The 14,231-nt window shown below is 44.8% G+C and overlaps 1 protein-coding gene across 1 annotated transcript in view; it reads left to right on the forward strand.

The window, feature by feature from the left end:
- The first annotated feature begins 12,632 nt into the window (after positions 1-12,632).
- Positions 12,633-14,231, forward strand: part of Gpr39 (G protein-coupled receptor 39) — a 191,261-nt gene continuing 189,662 nt past the window's right edge. Inside the window, exon 1 of the mRNA XM_021640296.2 lies at positions 12,633-13,926. Coding sequence (XP_021495971.2) covers positions 13,071-13,926 — 856 coding nt within the window. The 5' untranslated portion in view covers positions 12,633-13,070. The remainder of the gene's footprint in view (positions 13,927-14,231) is intronic.

Here is a 14,231-nt window from a genome sequence, read left to right on the forward strand (position 1 = left end):
TATTGAGGCCAGAAAAGGCTTCTTTACTCACTGTTTATGTTACTTTTTGAGAATGGATCTCTCATTGAATCAGGAGGTCATCAATAAAATGACTACAGACAAATCTTAGAAAGACCCTCCACTGAGAAAATTGACAAAAAAAGAAAACAAATGAAAAAACCTCCACCACCACCACAACCACCTAACCAACATAGGACATAACTCGTTACAGTGATTGAAAGTATTAAAGACAGTTTGTGGTGGGTTCATGCCAATGACCATCGATGTCAAAACCCTGTTGTCTCCACGTTGTCCCACTGACTCTTCCCAGAGCCCTTGCTCCAGCTGTGACTTTTCACATCAAAGTTGTCAGCATCATCTTCATTTCAGCTGAGCATGGGTGAACGGGCAGGCTACCTTGCAAAGCAAGGCAAGATAGGATTTGCTGACAAGGCATATTGTCACAGAGTTCCATGGGAGTCTGCCAAGAATGGCAAGTATGCCCACTGGCACCCTGTAGAATCTAGCCACATCAAATTGGAGCAATTTATTCCTACAGTTAGGAGCAAAGTTAGCAAATGAATGCTTGGGAGCTTCCTTATTAACAATTATGACCAGCAGATAAAGAGTCAGGGAACAGACAGTGTCAATGGCGACCCAAAGACTTCCTCTGTCAGCTCCCTCCATTCTCCAGCACACACCCCTGAGCAAGATGCTTCTTCTGTAGTTGGGGGATGAAAGAAATATGTATTTACCCTAGGCGGGAACCAATGACAGACTGAAGAAATGATTCCACCCGCGTGTAGACTAGTGAGTTGGTGAGTTTGAGGTTACATGAGTGACTCGAAAGACAGCTGCATCATCAAGAAGGCCCCAGCAAGACGGATGACTCATGAAAAGCTATAGTCTGAGAGCTCCCTGCAGTGTGTGTAAGCTGTTTGACTAATGAAAAAGGCCTTTCTCCACTTCTGTTGTTCACTGGTTTTATAACCACATGGGGACCTTAGGAATCTTAGAACTTCCGGAGTCAGGTGAGATGTAGGAGTTCTTGACTTTTGTGAAGCCCCATAGTCTTCCGTTGAAGAAGGGTGCTGCAACTTGGACAAAGTAATACAAAAAAAAAACTCCCAGCAATCTTATTTTATGTTTTGATGCAGCACCTGCTTTGGTTTGAATATGCAATGCCCAGCCCAGGTTTCTGTGTCTGAACATTTGTTCCCCACCCGAGGTGCAGTTTGGGAAGGTTATACAATGTTTAGCAGGTAGAGACTTGCTTGAGGAAGTGAATCAACAGGAGGCAGGGTTTGAGCTTTCACCTCCTGACTCTTCCTGTTTTTTCTCTTTGTTTCTTGTTTGAGGATGGAATGCGGCCACTCTGCTGCTTGACTGCCAGGATAGCCTCATGTTCTGGCTGTGAAGTCGTCTCCATCACAATGGATAACTGAACTGTTAGCCAAAATAAAGTACTTCTCTAAATTGTCTTCTGTCTGGGTATTCATCACAATAACAGAAAATTAACTAATACAGTTAATTTAATACAGCTCTCATTTAAAAAAAATCAAAACTTGAACAGAACAATAAAAGAATAAAGGAACGCAGGGGAGAAAGCAATGTATGGCTTGGGACTGGGAACATTTTCGATGGGACTCGGAGGGTCCTTTCTGTGTTAGTTCTTTACTGTGACAAAAATACCCAAGTGAAACAAAGGAGAAAGATTTCATTTTGGCTCACAGATTCAAAGATTTCAGTCCATCCTTGCAAGGAAGGTGTGTGAGGCAGAAAAAGCAGTTCACAGCATGGCCACCAGGTACAAGTGAGATAGGGAAAGAAAGACACATGTGTGTACATGTGCTCTTGAGAGGACACACACACACACACATACACACACACACACACACAGAGAGAGAGAGAGAGAGAGAGAGAGATGGTGGGAAGGAGAACATTTCTGTGCTCCTGTGTCTCTCTTCCCCTTTTGTTCTTTCTGGGCCCTCAGCCCTTGGGATGGTTTTGCAGATCACAGCCTACTTCGCTCAGTAATCTCTGGACACACCCTCACAGGTACATCCAGAGCCAAAACATCTCAGTCCACTCAAGCTGAGAGTCCAGTTGAACTATCACACATTCCTGATTCGGTTATTGAATGAACATTTTTAAGATCATAGGACAAAGTTAGCTGGAGAAGGACAGAATTATAAAGTGCACCAAGTCATCTGGTAAGATATCCCCATCTGGTTGGTTAATGAGAGAAGCAGGGCCAGTGTGAAGTCTCCATGTCACTCCAAATCACCATGCCCTGCCAGTCCCTGACCTAGGATGCCCTCAGAAGGCACTCTGACCTTGGGTGAAGCAGCTCTCTCTCCCTCCCCCCTGCCCTCTCTGAGAGAAGTCAGCTTTTTCTGTCAATCACTGGAGAAGAATCCACAGGGAAACAGGTCTCCAACCTATGGACACACATTACTTAAGGGAAGAATCTTGCTTGTGGGGCTGCCAAGCTACATACAGCCCCTGGGCCAGATCCAGCCTGCCACTTGCACTTGTTACTGTCCCTGTGTTTGTCTCCCTTGGCTTTTGCTCTAGTCACTGTCTCTTTTTGATGCAAGAATGCTAGTCATGCTGCATTAGGATCCACTCTGATCATTTCAACTTAAACTCCGTTATGTGCAAAGACTTCTAGGTCTAAATAAGGCTGTTTTGGTGTTGGATGGAGGTAGGATGTTACTCCAGTTTCCTTTCTGTTGCTATGATAAGACACTATGACCAAAAGCAATTTATGGTAGGAAAGGATTAATTTCATTTTACAGGTCACAATCCAGCACTGAGAGAAGTCAAGGCAGCAACTCAAGCAGGAACTTGAGGCAGACACATGGCTCTCTTGCTGTCTCTCTCACTAGCTCATTCACACCCTGCTTTCTTTCAAGGCCCAGGAACACCTGCCCAGGGAATGGCACCGCCCACCATGGACTAGGCCTCCTACGTGCATTAACCATCAAGACAATTCCCCACAGATGTGCTCGTAGGCTAGTCTGACCTAGCTAGCCTTTGACTGGAGCTCCACTTTCAGATGACTCTAGGCTCTGTGAAGTGGACAGTTAAGACTAACAAGGGCAGCGGTCCACACCTCTTTCGGTATGGACAAATTCAGCCCACAAGATGGGAAATGTTATTCTCTTCCAGAAATGTGACGCGCCTCTTCTTCCCCGGCAGGTGAGCTGGTGGGACTGCCCTGTGTTTCCCTCAGCGCTCACTCTAGTCACCACAGCCGAGTCTCAGCAATGAGTGCTCTGCAGTCTCTGGGTCCAGAATCTCCTAGCATTGCTTAAGCTTATCTCCAAACCACCTTGGCAGGCTTGCCGGAGTCATGCAGATGCAGAGGCTCCAGCAGCCAGCAAACTGTCCAGAACGGAGCCAAGTGACTCCCAGCCAGTAGCGTTCTCCGCAGCCTAGGGAGCCCTTATCGGCATTCTACCAACACAGCCAATTATTTCCTAAAAGAGCTGCAGTCCCGGAAGATCTATTTTTCAAAGTTTTACTTTCTTTCTGACAACTAATAATTGTGCAGGGTACCTCAGGATCTTTCAACATGTTTTGGATTATCAAGTTGGGCTAATCAGAATGCAGTTCAGTAGCAAATACTTAACAATTCTTTGTGGCAAGAGCATTTAAAATCCTTTCTTTTAGTTATTTGGAAATATACAACTGGTTGTTTTTATCTTGCTTGATTATTTACTTTGTATTTTCTGTCTTTATTTGTCATACCATATTTGGGTAATTTTCATTTAAAATTGTTTTTTTTAATTGTTTAAGATTATAATTACATAATTTCTCTGTTTCTTTTCTCCTTTCCAAACCCCCCATATACCCTTTATTTCCTTCTTGTTCTCTTCCAAGTTTATGGCCTCTTATTTCATTAATTGTTGTTACATGTATGTATAAATATACATTTATATATTATATTTACATATTTATATATGAATATGTAATCCTAAATGCAACCTGCTCAGTCTGTATAATGTTACTTGTATGCATGTCTAAGGACTGACAATTTGGCATTGGGTAATTGATTAAAGTTAGCTGTGAGATTGTGTTTCCTAGTAAAGTCAGAAGCTACACCCATAAGGTCTCACCAGAATGACTGACTAAACAGGAACTCCACATCGACAATAGCAATGGACATGCTAATGTAGATGGTGGGGGGTGGGGATCCTCACTATACCTCTGCATAAGAACTATAGGCAACTAAGGAACGCTAAGAGGGAAGGACACACAAATTGGTTATTTTATTTTTTTGCTAAAACATCATCTATCACTCAAGTTAGCCATTCACCGATACCAGGTGAATGACATCTTTAGAAACGTGATGTCCGATGTTTAAGATCTCACTCTTCATGGTTCCCGTGGGGTGGGGTCCTAAGGTCTCACACTCCATTCCTTTCTTGAGGATCTGTGTACACCTAACAGGTGGGAGAGATATTTTCTTCAGCGGTGTAACCACTGGTAGGTCAGCAATGCTCCCATAAGCAATATCAACTAACCTTATTGATTTACAAAAAACAAAAAACAAAACATGAAAGTATAATGAAGACTAGCTGAAAAGAAGAAGAGGGTCAGTGGGTGTGAAAAGTACAAGAGAGGGTGTTAAGGGGTGAGGATGATTAAAATATAGTATATGTATATGAAAATGTCATGAAATACTATCTATAGTTATATACGCTAATAAAATATTTAGAAAACAGAAAATAGCTCTGCAAGTAGAAAAAGAATAAGGTAGAAAGCCTCAGTGCAGCCCTTGCACAATTTCTGAGGTAAATACTTTTAGGCGGTCAATTTCAAGAAATTAATGTAGGTCAAATGTAGTGAATGGCACATGGCTTTAATCCAGCTCTTGGGAGACAAAGCCAGCAAGATCTCTGTGAGTTTGAGGCCACTTTGGTCTACATAGCAAGTTTCAAGCCAGCCAGAACTACATGGTGTGGCCCTGTTTTAAAAAGGAGGTAAAGGGGGACGAAGAGGGAGAAACAGAGAGGGAGAGAAAGGGAGATGAAGTCACTGAACATGCAGTTGGGAAGTGATGTGGATAGTCAGCTCTCGCTGTATGACTTTTATGTGCTACCCAATTTTTGGTATTGGGAGAGGAGAATTATTTGGGCTGTGCTGAAAAGCCGTTATGGACCAGATAGGATTTGTAAGAGGACTGAAGAGTGTGTGGAACTGGACACTATCCCTCTAATAATACCAGTATACCAGTTCAGTGATTTCCATGTTTGTCTAGGCCAGTGGTTCTCAACCTTCCTAATGCTAAGAGCCTTTAGTACAGTTCCTCATGTTGTGGTGGCCCAACCATAACATTATCTTCATTGCTACTTCCTAACTGCAAATTTGCTACTGTTATGAATTGTAAAGTAAATATCTGATATGTAGGGTGGTCTTAGGTGACCCCTGAAAAAGGGCTACTTAACCCCAAAAGGGGTTGTGACTCACAGGTTGAGAACAGCTGCTCTAGATGGTGAGATTCCATCTAGAAGGAGATGTCTTTGTAATAGTCTTGCAACTCGGTGTTTCACAAGTGTTTGTTAAATGACTGAAAAGTGAACATATGGAGAACACATACATTTCATGATGAAGGTAGGACATCATTCTTCCTGGATACAATATACAAGAGAATTGGAGTTCAGGAAAAAAAAAAACCCAACAACAACAACAACAAGAACCCTCTCTTTTGAGTATAGTGTTGGGATCAGTTATTAAGGATACATAAAGGGTACCCCAATGTATGTTTCCTCAAAACATGAACACATCTATTTTGATCAAGAATCTGAAATTCACACAGGGCTCAGCAAGATGAGGTCATTTTGGTTCTCTTGGCATCACCTGGGGAGGAGTGAAGGATGGGAGCTGTTACCCGAAGGCTCATTCATCTGCCTAGAGGTTTGAAGGTGTTCACTCACAGAGCTGTAGGCTGACTGAGATAGCTATAAGGTCTGACTGCATCCTCTTCCCGGTACGGTGACCTCTGGGCAGCTGCACGGTTGGTGATGGTTCAGAAACCCCACAATTCGTATCATGAAGAAAGCAAACTAGGAGCAGGAAGTGGCTCATCCCATAATCTCAGAATTTTAAAGAATGAGGCAGGAAGAATGTGAGTTTGAGAACAACCTTTGCTACATAGTCCTAAGCCAGCCTGGTCTACGCAGTAAGACTCTGTCTTAAAAAAAAATGAAAAAACAAAATGAAAGAAGGAAGAAAAAAAGAAAGAAAAGAAGGAAGGCAGAAAGGAAGGAAGGAATTTTAGCATCATTCTTCCATGTTCCATGCATCAAGCATCACAGACTATTCTAGTTTCCTCTCTGTTGCTAACACACAGGATTTAGAACACTATGACCAAAACCAACTTAGGGGAGGGAAAGATTTACTTCATTTTATAAGATGAAAGCGTTTATTAGGCATATCATGCCAGGTCACAGTCTATCATTGATGGAAGTCAGTGCAGGAACTCAAGGTAAGATTGGGAAGCAGAAACCATGAAGGATGCTACTTACTGGCTTGCTCACACTCACAGTCAGCTGGCTTTCTTAAATAGACCATGACTACTCAGCCCATGCTGGTGCCACCCACAGTGGACTCAGTCCTCCTGCATCGACTTATAATCAAGACAACCCCCACAGAATGCCTATAGGTCAGTCTGATCCAGGCAGTTCCTCAATAGGGTCTTTCTTCTCCCATGACTTTAGGGTGAATGTGTAAAGTTGACAATTAGAGCTAACTAAGACAGCAGGATTTTAAGGATCTTGAGTGTCTTCCTAAAAAAGTTCCTTCTTTTCCCTTTAGGAATGGATCATGTAGTTTCTGAATCTCTCTCTCTGTGGTCTTTCTTATGTGTGGGCCCATCATTTCCAGGAAGCCCATGAGAGTAACAGTGATACCAACCATGTTTTAGAATCACTTTTACTCTTGTCCTTTCTAACTTATCAAGACTTTGCTGTCATGTCCTTATTACACTGAAATAAATCCATGCATCTTGCCTGCTCAATCCTGTAACGATGGCAAACCTAACCAGCCCAGACATGTTTCTCTCCTCTCTCTTAGCTAGTTCAAGTTCACAAGTTCTAGAGCCCTTGAGCAGGTGATAATAAAATGGCTCATGATGGGATACATTTGTGACAACCTGAGCATTAAGTTTGTCAGGAGAACATCTCAATGACTCTAGGCTTATTACCCAACAGCTCAAGACCGCATGATATGTGTATTAGTTCCTTTTCTCATTGTTAAGACAAAATACCTGACAAACAAATTTAAATAAGGAATGGTTTGTTTTGTCTCACTGTTTAAGGGGATATATTCCATCATGCCATCCAGCATGATGGCAAGAGTAAAAGGCCAGAGGGTCACATTACATCTCCAGTTGGGAAGCACAGTGAACAGAAAATGAGACCAAGTCATAAAAATCTCAAGACTAGACTCCAGGAACTGACTTCCTCCAAAGAGGCTGCGCCTCCTAAAGGCTCTACAACCTTCCCAACCGGTGCCATCAGCCACTGACCAATTATTTAAACACAGGAGCCGATGGGGCGGGGGCATTTCGCATCGAAAGCACAACAGCAAATAGCAGGGAATGCTGATTTCACCTGCCAGGGCTCCTGGGCCCAGACTGAATACAATGTTCTCAGGCGCAGACGTGAGCCTCCTGGTTGTTTCTCTACACAGCTGTGCTCGTCTCTGCAAGGTCTGTCTCCCGTCCATGTAAAGGCTAGCGATGAGGCTCAGATTGTGTCTAGGTCAAAAAGATGAGGACAAGTTGTCACTTGAGTTTTGAATTTTGTGTGTGTGTGTTTGTGTGTGTGTGTCCTTCATTCTTTGTTGCATTTTCTGTTTGTACAAAGGAGAATTTATTTAGAAGGAAGTCTGAGAGGAGGACTCATGAGAGACTTTATTTTCTCATACATATCAAACTGTTAATATTTTCTCAAGGGAGTAAAGATTATTTTAAAAGTAGAGGAAGAGGACTGGGGAGATGGGTTAGTGGGTAAAAAACATAGCTGTGCAGGTCTCAGGACCTGAGTTTGAATACCCAGAACCCATGTAAAAGCCCAGTGAAGGGCATGCACATGTATGATCCAACATTTCCACAGAGAGATGGGAGGAGGAGACAGGAGAATCCCCGGAAGCTTATAGGCCAGTTAGCTTAGCACACGCAGTAGAAAAATGATGAAGAGACCTTCAAACAAAGGTGTGGCCTGAGACCTGGAGTTGTCCTCTGACCTCCACACACTCTGTGGCACATGCAAGCCCACATCCACATGTAGGAACTCATGAACATCTACATACACACACAATAGAGAAAAACATAAATTATACTAAATCTTCCTATGGGGGCTGATTTTGATTGTAAAATTGGTAATCCTTACAATCACAGAAGAGATACATGGGGCCTTCGAGTAGAGAGAGTGGCCCCCTGGCTTGGTTCCAGCTATTAGAGGAGTTTTGCCCATTTTAAAGTGGGGTTACTTGTGGGATTTTGGCTTGTTTCTTCACTGTTCTGCTGTCGTTCCCGATGCATCTTGGATACCAATGGTTAGTTTATGGCTTGAGAACATTTTCTCCTAATCTAAGGTACACCCCTTCTTTTCCATTTTCTATAATCCTATGTGTTTACCTTTGCTTTGTTGCCTGGACATTTGGTATGATATCTAAAAAAATAAACTTTTACCAAGGTCAGTCTCCTCCTTCTTCTAGGAGACTTGCAGCTTCTTACAATTATGTGGAGGCTTGTTTTGTTTTTTTTTTTAAGATTTATTTTTGTTTTGCTTATGTGTGTATGCATACATGTGTGCATGCTATATGTATGTTATATGTATATGGTGCTCTCTAATACTAGAGGAGGATGTTACAGCCCCTGGAGCTGGAGTTACAGTGTAGGGCCTGGCGAGCTGTCTCTCCAGCTTTTGGGTGACATGCTTAAATTTTGTGCTCAGTGTTAAAGGTCAAGGCCCCAGTGCATGCTTTTGCAAGCGGATGTCCACTTCTTCTTCCACATACTGCAAAGACTATCCTTCCTAGATCGTGTTTTCTGAGTTGCCTTATCAAAAATTACTTGGCTGTATATGCTTGGGTTTATGTTGGATTTTCTGTTTTAGTCAACTGGTCTATGTCTGTTTGTATTCTTTCTCTGTGTATGTGTGTGTATGTGTGTTTGGTTTGTATTTTAGTCCCCCCATCCCTGATAGATAGACAGATAGATAGATAGACAGACAGATAGAAACAGCTTCAATTACCACAGCCTTTAACATAATTTGAACAGGAGCTGTAGTGCATCCAGCTTTTTCTTTGTCAAGATTGATTTTGGTTATTCAAGGTCTTCAGTAGTTTCCATATGAATTCTTGATTTATTTTTTTTTCTGTGAATATACACACCACTAGAATTTCAACAGGGGTTATGCTGAATCTGTATGCAACTGTGGATAGAATCTGCTTTTACTATGTTAATTCTTCCAATCCGCAAATAGGAACTAAAATTGTATCATCTTCAGTTTCTCTCATCAACATTTTATGTTTTCCAGTGTGCAAGCATTTCACATTCTTGGTTAATTTATTTGCATTTCATCTTTTCTTTTCGTGTGTGTGTGTGTGTGTGTGTGTGTGTGTGTGTGTGTTTCTGTGTGAAGGGCTGAGGTCAACTGCCAGTGTCATTTCTTAGCAGCCACCCATCTTGCTTATCTTGAGACAGCAATCTCTCGTTGTATTGGAACTCTTCAAGTATGCGAGGCTGGCTGGGCTGGCTGGCCAGTGAGCCCCCAGAATCTGCTTGTCTCTGCCTCAGTGCTGAGATTACAAGTGTTTGCCACTGCTGGGTGTGTGCAAACGAGTGCAGGTGCTCTCTAAAGCCAGAAGAGGACTTTGGAATCCATGGAGCTGGAGCTTGGATGGTTTCAAAACTCTTGGTGTGGGTCCTGGGAACTGAACTTCACAAGAGCACAAATACAAAAGCACTACACACTTTTATCCTCTGATTGATCTCTCCAGTCCCATGCCTGACTTTACTGTGGTTGCTGGGGATCGAACTCAGTTCTTTATGCTTGCAAGGCAAGCACTTAATCATCTGAGCCATCTCTTCAGTGCTATTTCATGCTTTTTAATGCTATTATAAATGGGTTTGTTTTCTGCATTAGCAACTTTTGTTTTATGCTGTCCTTCAGTTTACATGCTCTTGCCCCTCGACTGTCAAATAAACCCTTTGGGAAAATTACCATTTTACTGCCGCAGAATCCTATAGCACTGGGTGGCTAATGATGGCTCAGTAGTTAAGAGTGTGCACTGCCCTTGCAGAAGACCTGAGTTCTTAGCACCAAGTTGGGAGCCGCACAACTAACTCTAACTCCAGCTCCAGAGGATCTAATGTTCTCTGCTTGACTCAATGGGCACGTGCATTCACATGCTCAGGCGTACATGCCAGCACACACTCACACCCACACACACACTTTTTAAAATAAAATAAATCTTAACACAACAAAATGACAGTGACTTGTAAGTGGTCAAGTGCTGAGAATAAATGATTGTTGAGTGATCATTCCTAAATGGAAGATCTACATCAATGTGCCAAAGGCTAAAGGAACATGGAGGAAGACAGACTGGAAAGAATGTAAGAGCCAGAGAATGCGGAGGAGTGTCACAAAATGCTGCCTTCTAGACATGACTAGGCTATTGCAGTCATGAGTTCACCACTGCTTTGTTCAGGGATGTTACTCGAACAAGCCCTGCTGAGAATCCAGTCAGTCAGCATTCCAACCTCTATGGGAGAAAGGTCAGTGTGGACCCACCCCTAACCGAGGAGCTATAGGGTGGTATTCAGAAAATCCCTTTCTGCACCTATGTCTGTTTTCTGCTAGTAATTCAGCACAAAGTGGCCTTTGATCCACTTGGAGTTGATTTTGGGGCAGGGTGCTAGTATGGATCTAGTTTCATTCTTCTACAATGGGGTCATCCAGCCCAGGGTGGGTCATACCAGTCCCTAGACAGGTAGTCTTGGGTTGCATGAGAAAGAACCTACCAGAACACGAGTGTGGGTAAGCTAGCAAGCAGCATTGCTCCATGCTTTCTGTTTCAGTTCCTACCCTGGCTTCCCTCCGTAGCTGACCTTGCAGTGGAAATCAAATAAACCCCTTCTGCCTCAAGTTGCTTTTACTTGGAGTCTTTTTCCATGGCAACACAGAACAAGCTAAAATGCACAGCGAACAGATCTCTTGATTCCTTGTCTCCTCCAGAGTGACTGTGTGTTTGTTTTGCACCTGTAGTCAATTTAGTATCCTTCTTACTGAGCCTAAAGTACTGGTAATGCAAGTCCTGCTGCCTTAGGTTAGATTAGGTCCGCCCGCCCTACACAACTGCAAACCCGCTCCCCGTGGTGCACTTTGATCTCCTCCTTGTCTCTGTGAGTTGCCCTTCGCAGGTTCCCTCCCGTCTCTGCGAACTGGACTGCTCCTTAAGATTTTACTCATAGGGCAGAGGACGTGGCTTAGTTGGTCGAGGGTCTGTCTAGCATGAAGCCCTAGGTCTCAACACCTTATGAACCAAGGTGGTGGTTCTTGCCTGTAATCCCAGCACTTGGAAGGGGGAAGCAGAAGGTCAGGAGTTTAAGGTACTCCTGGCCTACATGGAGTTGGAGACCAGCCTGGGCTACATGAAACCATTTCTCAACAAAACAGAGACAAAAGAAAACCAAGAAAGTGATTTTGTGACTCATGGGTACTCAGCCTTTTGTCTTTAAAATGTTGATCAAGGCAACAAGGAAAAGCTGTTGTCAGGACAGGCAGGGACTCAAAAAGCGATTTATTCAGAACAGTAGTGCTCAGCTTAGGGCGACCCTCCCACCGCTCCAACCGCTCCACCTAGCAATGTCTGCAAACCTTTTGACCGGTTGTCCCTCAACGCACACATGCTACCTTCTCTTTTGCGCCCACCATCATTTTCGATTTTAGAGTTAGGTAGAATTTTTACACTGAAAGGCTGAAACTGCCCGTTAGAATCCCTCCACCCTTTTTTAAACAGTGAGCCTCTGTGAGAGCTGGCAGGCTCCTGCTGTGGCCCGCAAATCTGGAAAACAGCTTCCCTTGAAGGATGTGCTTCCCTAACCTGGCAGCTGGAACACAGGCACCCTTCGCATCCATCCGCATTCTCCGCTCGTGGGGAGTTCCACTTTTAGGGAGAGAATGGCTCCAAACAACCACAGCTCTTCCGGTCCCTGGACAGGATGGTGAGGCAACAGCTCTCACTGTTATAAGCTGGAAGGCTTGGAGACAAACCAGACATCAAAAAGGATCTTATTAGCCTGGTAGGGGCTGACTTCAAGCTAGTAATTCACTGCAAATACCTGGGAATTCCATTATTTGGGCACTATTGGGAGAAGATCCTCCGGAGCAAGCCACAGCCAAACTAGTCCTGCGACACCTCAGACATCTGAACCAGTGGAGACCGGTCTAGTGACTCAAAGTTTGTCCCTCTTTAAGGCCAGGAGTGGCCTCCAGCTTCCCACACGCCACACCTACTCCAGTAGAAAGGAACCTCAAAGGCTGGCCTGGACCCTGCTGCTAGAGTGAGGAGGGAGGTGCTGTTCCTTTTCCTGCCACAATCTCTGTATTGAGTCAGACCCTGCGGTTGGGCTGGTCCTAAAGCAGGCTGCTGAGCAGAAAGAGCTCTGGTTAATGATTGACCCGTGGGAGACTTCTTAGCTTCCCTCCTGGAAGGCAGCCGGGGAGGCCAGTGCCAGGGACCTGGAAGGGAGAGGATCCACAGCCAAGGAGAATACTGCGGGTCTCATTCAGAGTTGCTTGGGAAGGTCTGAGCCTCCTTCCCCTGAATGGTCCCTCCTCACCCCCAGCCGCAACTCCAAATCCCACCGCCACCCACTGCCGCCGCCAGGGTGAATAATTCCAGGAAGTTTCAATGGCAGAGCCGAAAAACTAAGTCACCCTTAGGCAGCCAACTCCGGTGGCAGAAAGTGCTGCGCCCAGGCTGGTGAGTTGTGGGGCTTCCTCTGGAGGCGGAAGAAAGGGAAGTGGAGACATTTGTGGACCCGGTGGTGGTCGGGATCTCTCGTCCTCATGGCTTCCTCCAGTAGCTCCAGCAAGGTCTGCTCCCGTGTCATCGATCACAGCCAGGTCCCTGAATTTGAGGTGGCCACTTGGATCAAAATCACCCTCATCTTGGTGTACCTGGTCATCTTCGTGGTGGGCATCTTGGGCAACAGCGTCACCATCCGGGTTACGCAGGTATTGCAGAAAAAGGGCTATTTGCAGAAGGAGGTGACAGATCACATGGTCAGTTTGGCCTGCTCAGATATCTTGGTCTTTTTGATTGGCATGCCCATGGAATTCTACAGCATCATTTGGAACCCCCTGACCACGCCCAGCTACGCGCTGTCCTGTAAGCTCCACACGTTCCTCTTCGAGACGTGCAGCTACGCCACGCTGCTGCACGTGCTGACCCTCAGCTTTGAGCGCTACATTGCCATTTGCCATCCCTTCAGGTACAAGGCCGTGTCTGGACCTTGTCAGGTGAAACTGCTGATCGGCTTTGTGTGGGTCACCTCCGCCCTGGTGGCGCTGCCCTTGCTCTTTGCCATGGGTATCGAGTACCCGCTGGTGACTGTGCCCACCCACAAAGGACTCAACTGCAACCTCTCTCGCACCCGCCACCACGAGCAACCTGAGAGCTCCAATATGTCCATCTGCACAAACCTCTCCAGCCGCTGGGTTGTCTTCCAGTCCAGCATCTTTGGAGCCTTCGCCGTTTACCTGGTGGTCCTGGTGTCTGTGGCTTTCATGTGTTGGAATATGATGAAAGTGCTAATGAGGAGCAAGAAGTGCTCTCTGCCAGGCACGGGGCCACAGCTGCAGCTGAGGAAGTCAGAGAGTGAGGAGAGCCGGACAGCTAGGAAACAGACCATCATATTCCTGAGTGAGTCCGGGTCTCAGGGGAACCTGGGCCTTCTGGCCTGAGAAGTGAAAATCCTAAGTTCACTGAGGCTAAAAAATTGGTAGCTAAATAAGGGCTTTGGTGCTCATCCGGGTGTGTGGGGATATGTCTCTTCTTGGTGATTAGGAAATCTGTGGTCTGTGACATTGAAAGGTCTGGTACATCATTTCGGTGACTTCAGGCTATAAACAAGGTATCGTGGATAACTAGCTGGGTGATAAGAGGGACAAATTAGGTCATCCAAGACAGGTGAAAGTTCCTTTGGAAAGGGACAAGTTCAGAGATAA

The sequence above is a fragment of the Meriones unguiculatus genome, chromosome 18, assembly GCF_030254825.1.
Source record: "Meriones unguiculatus strain TT.TT164.6M chromosome 18, Bangor_MerUng_6.1, whole genome shotgun sequence".
Taxonomy (NCBI): Eukaryota; Metazoa; Chordata; class Mammalia; order Rodentia; family Muridae; genus Meriones; species Meriones unguiculatus.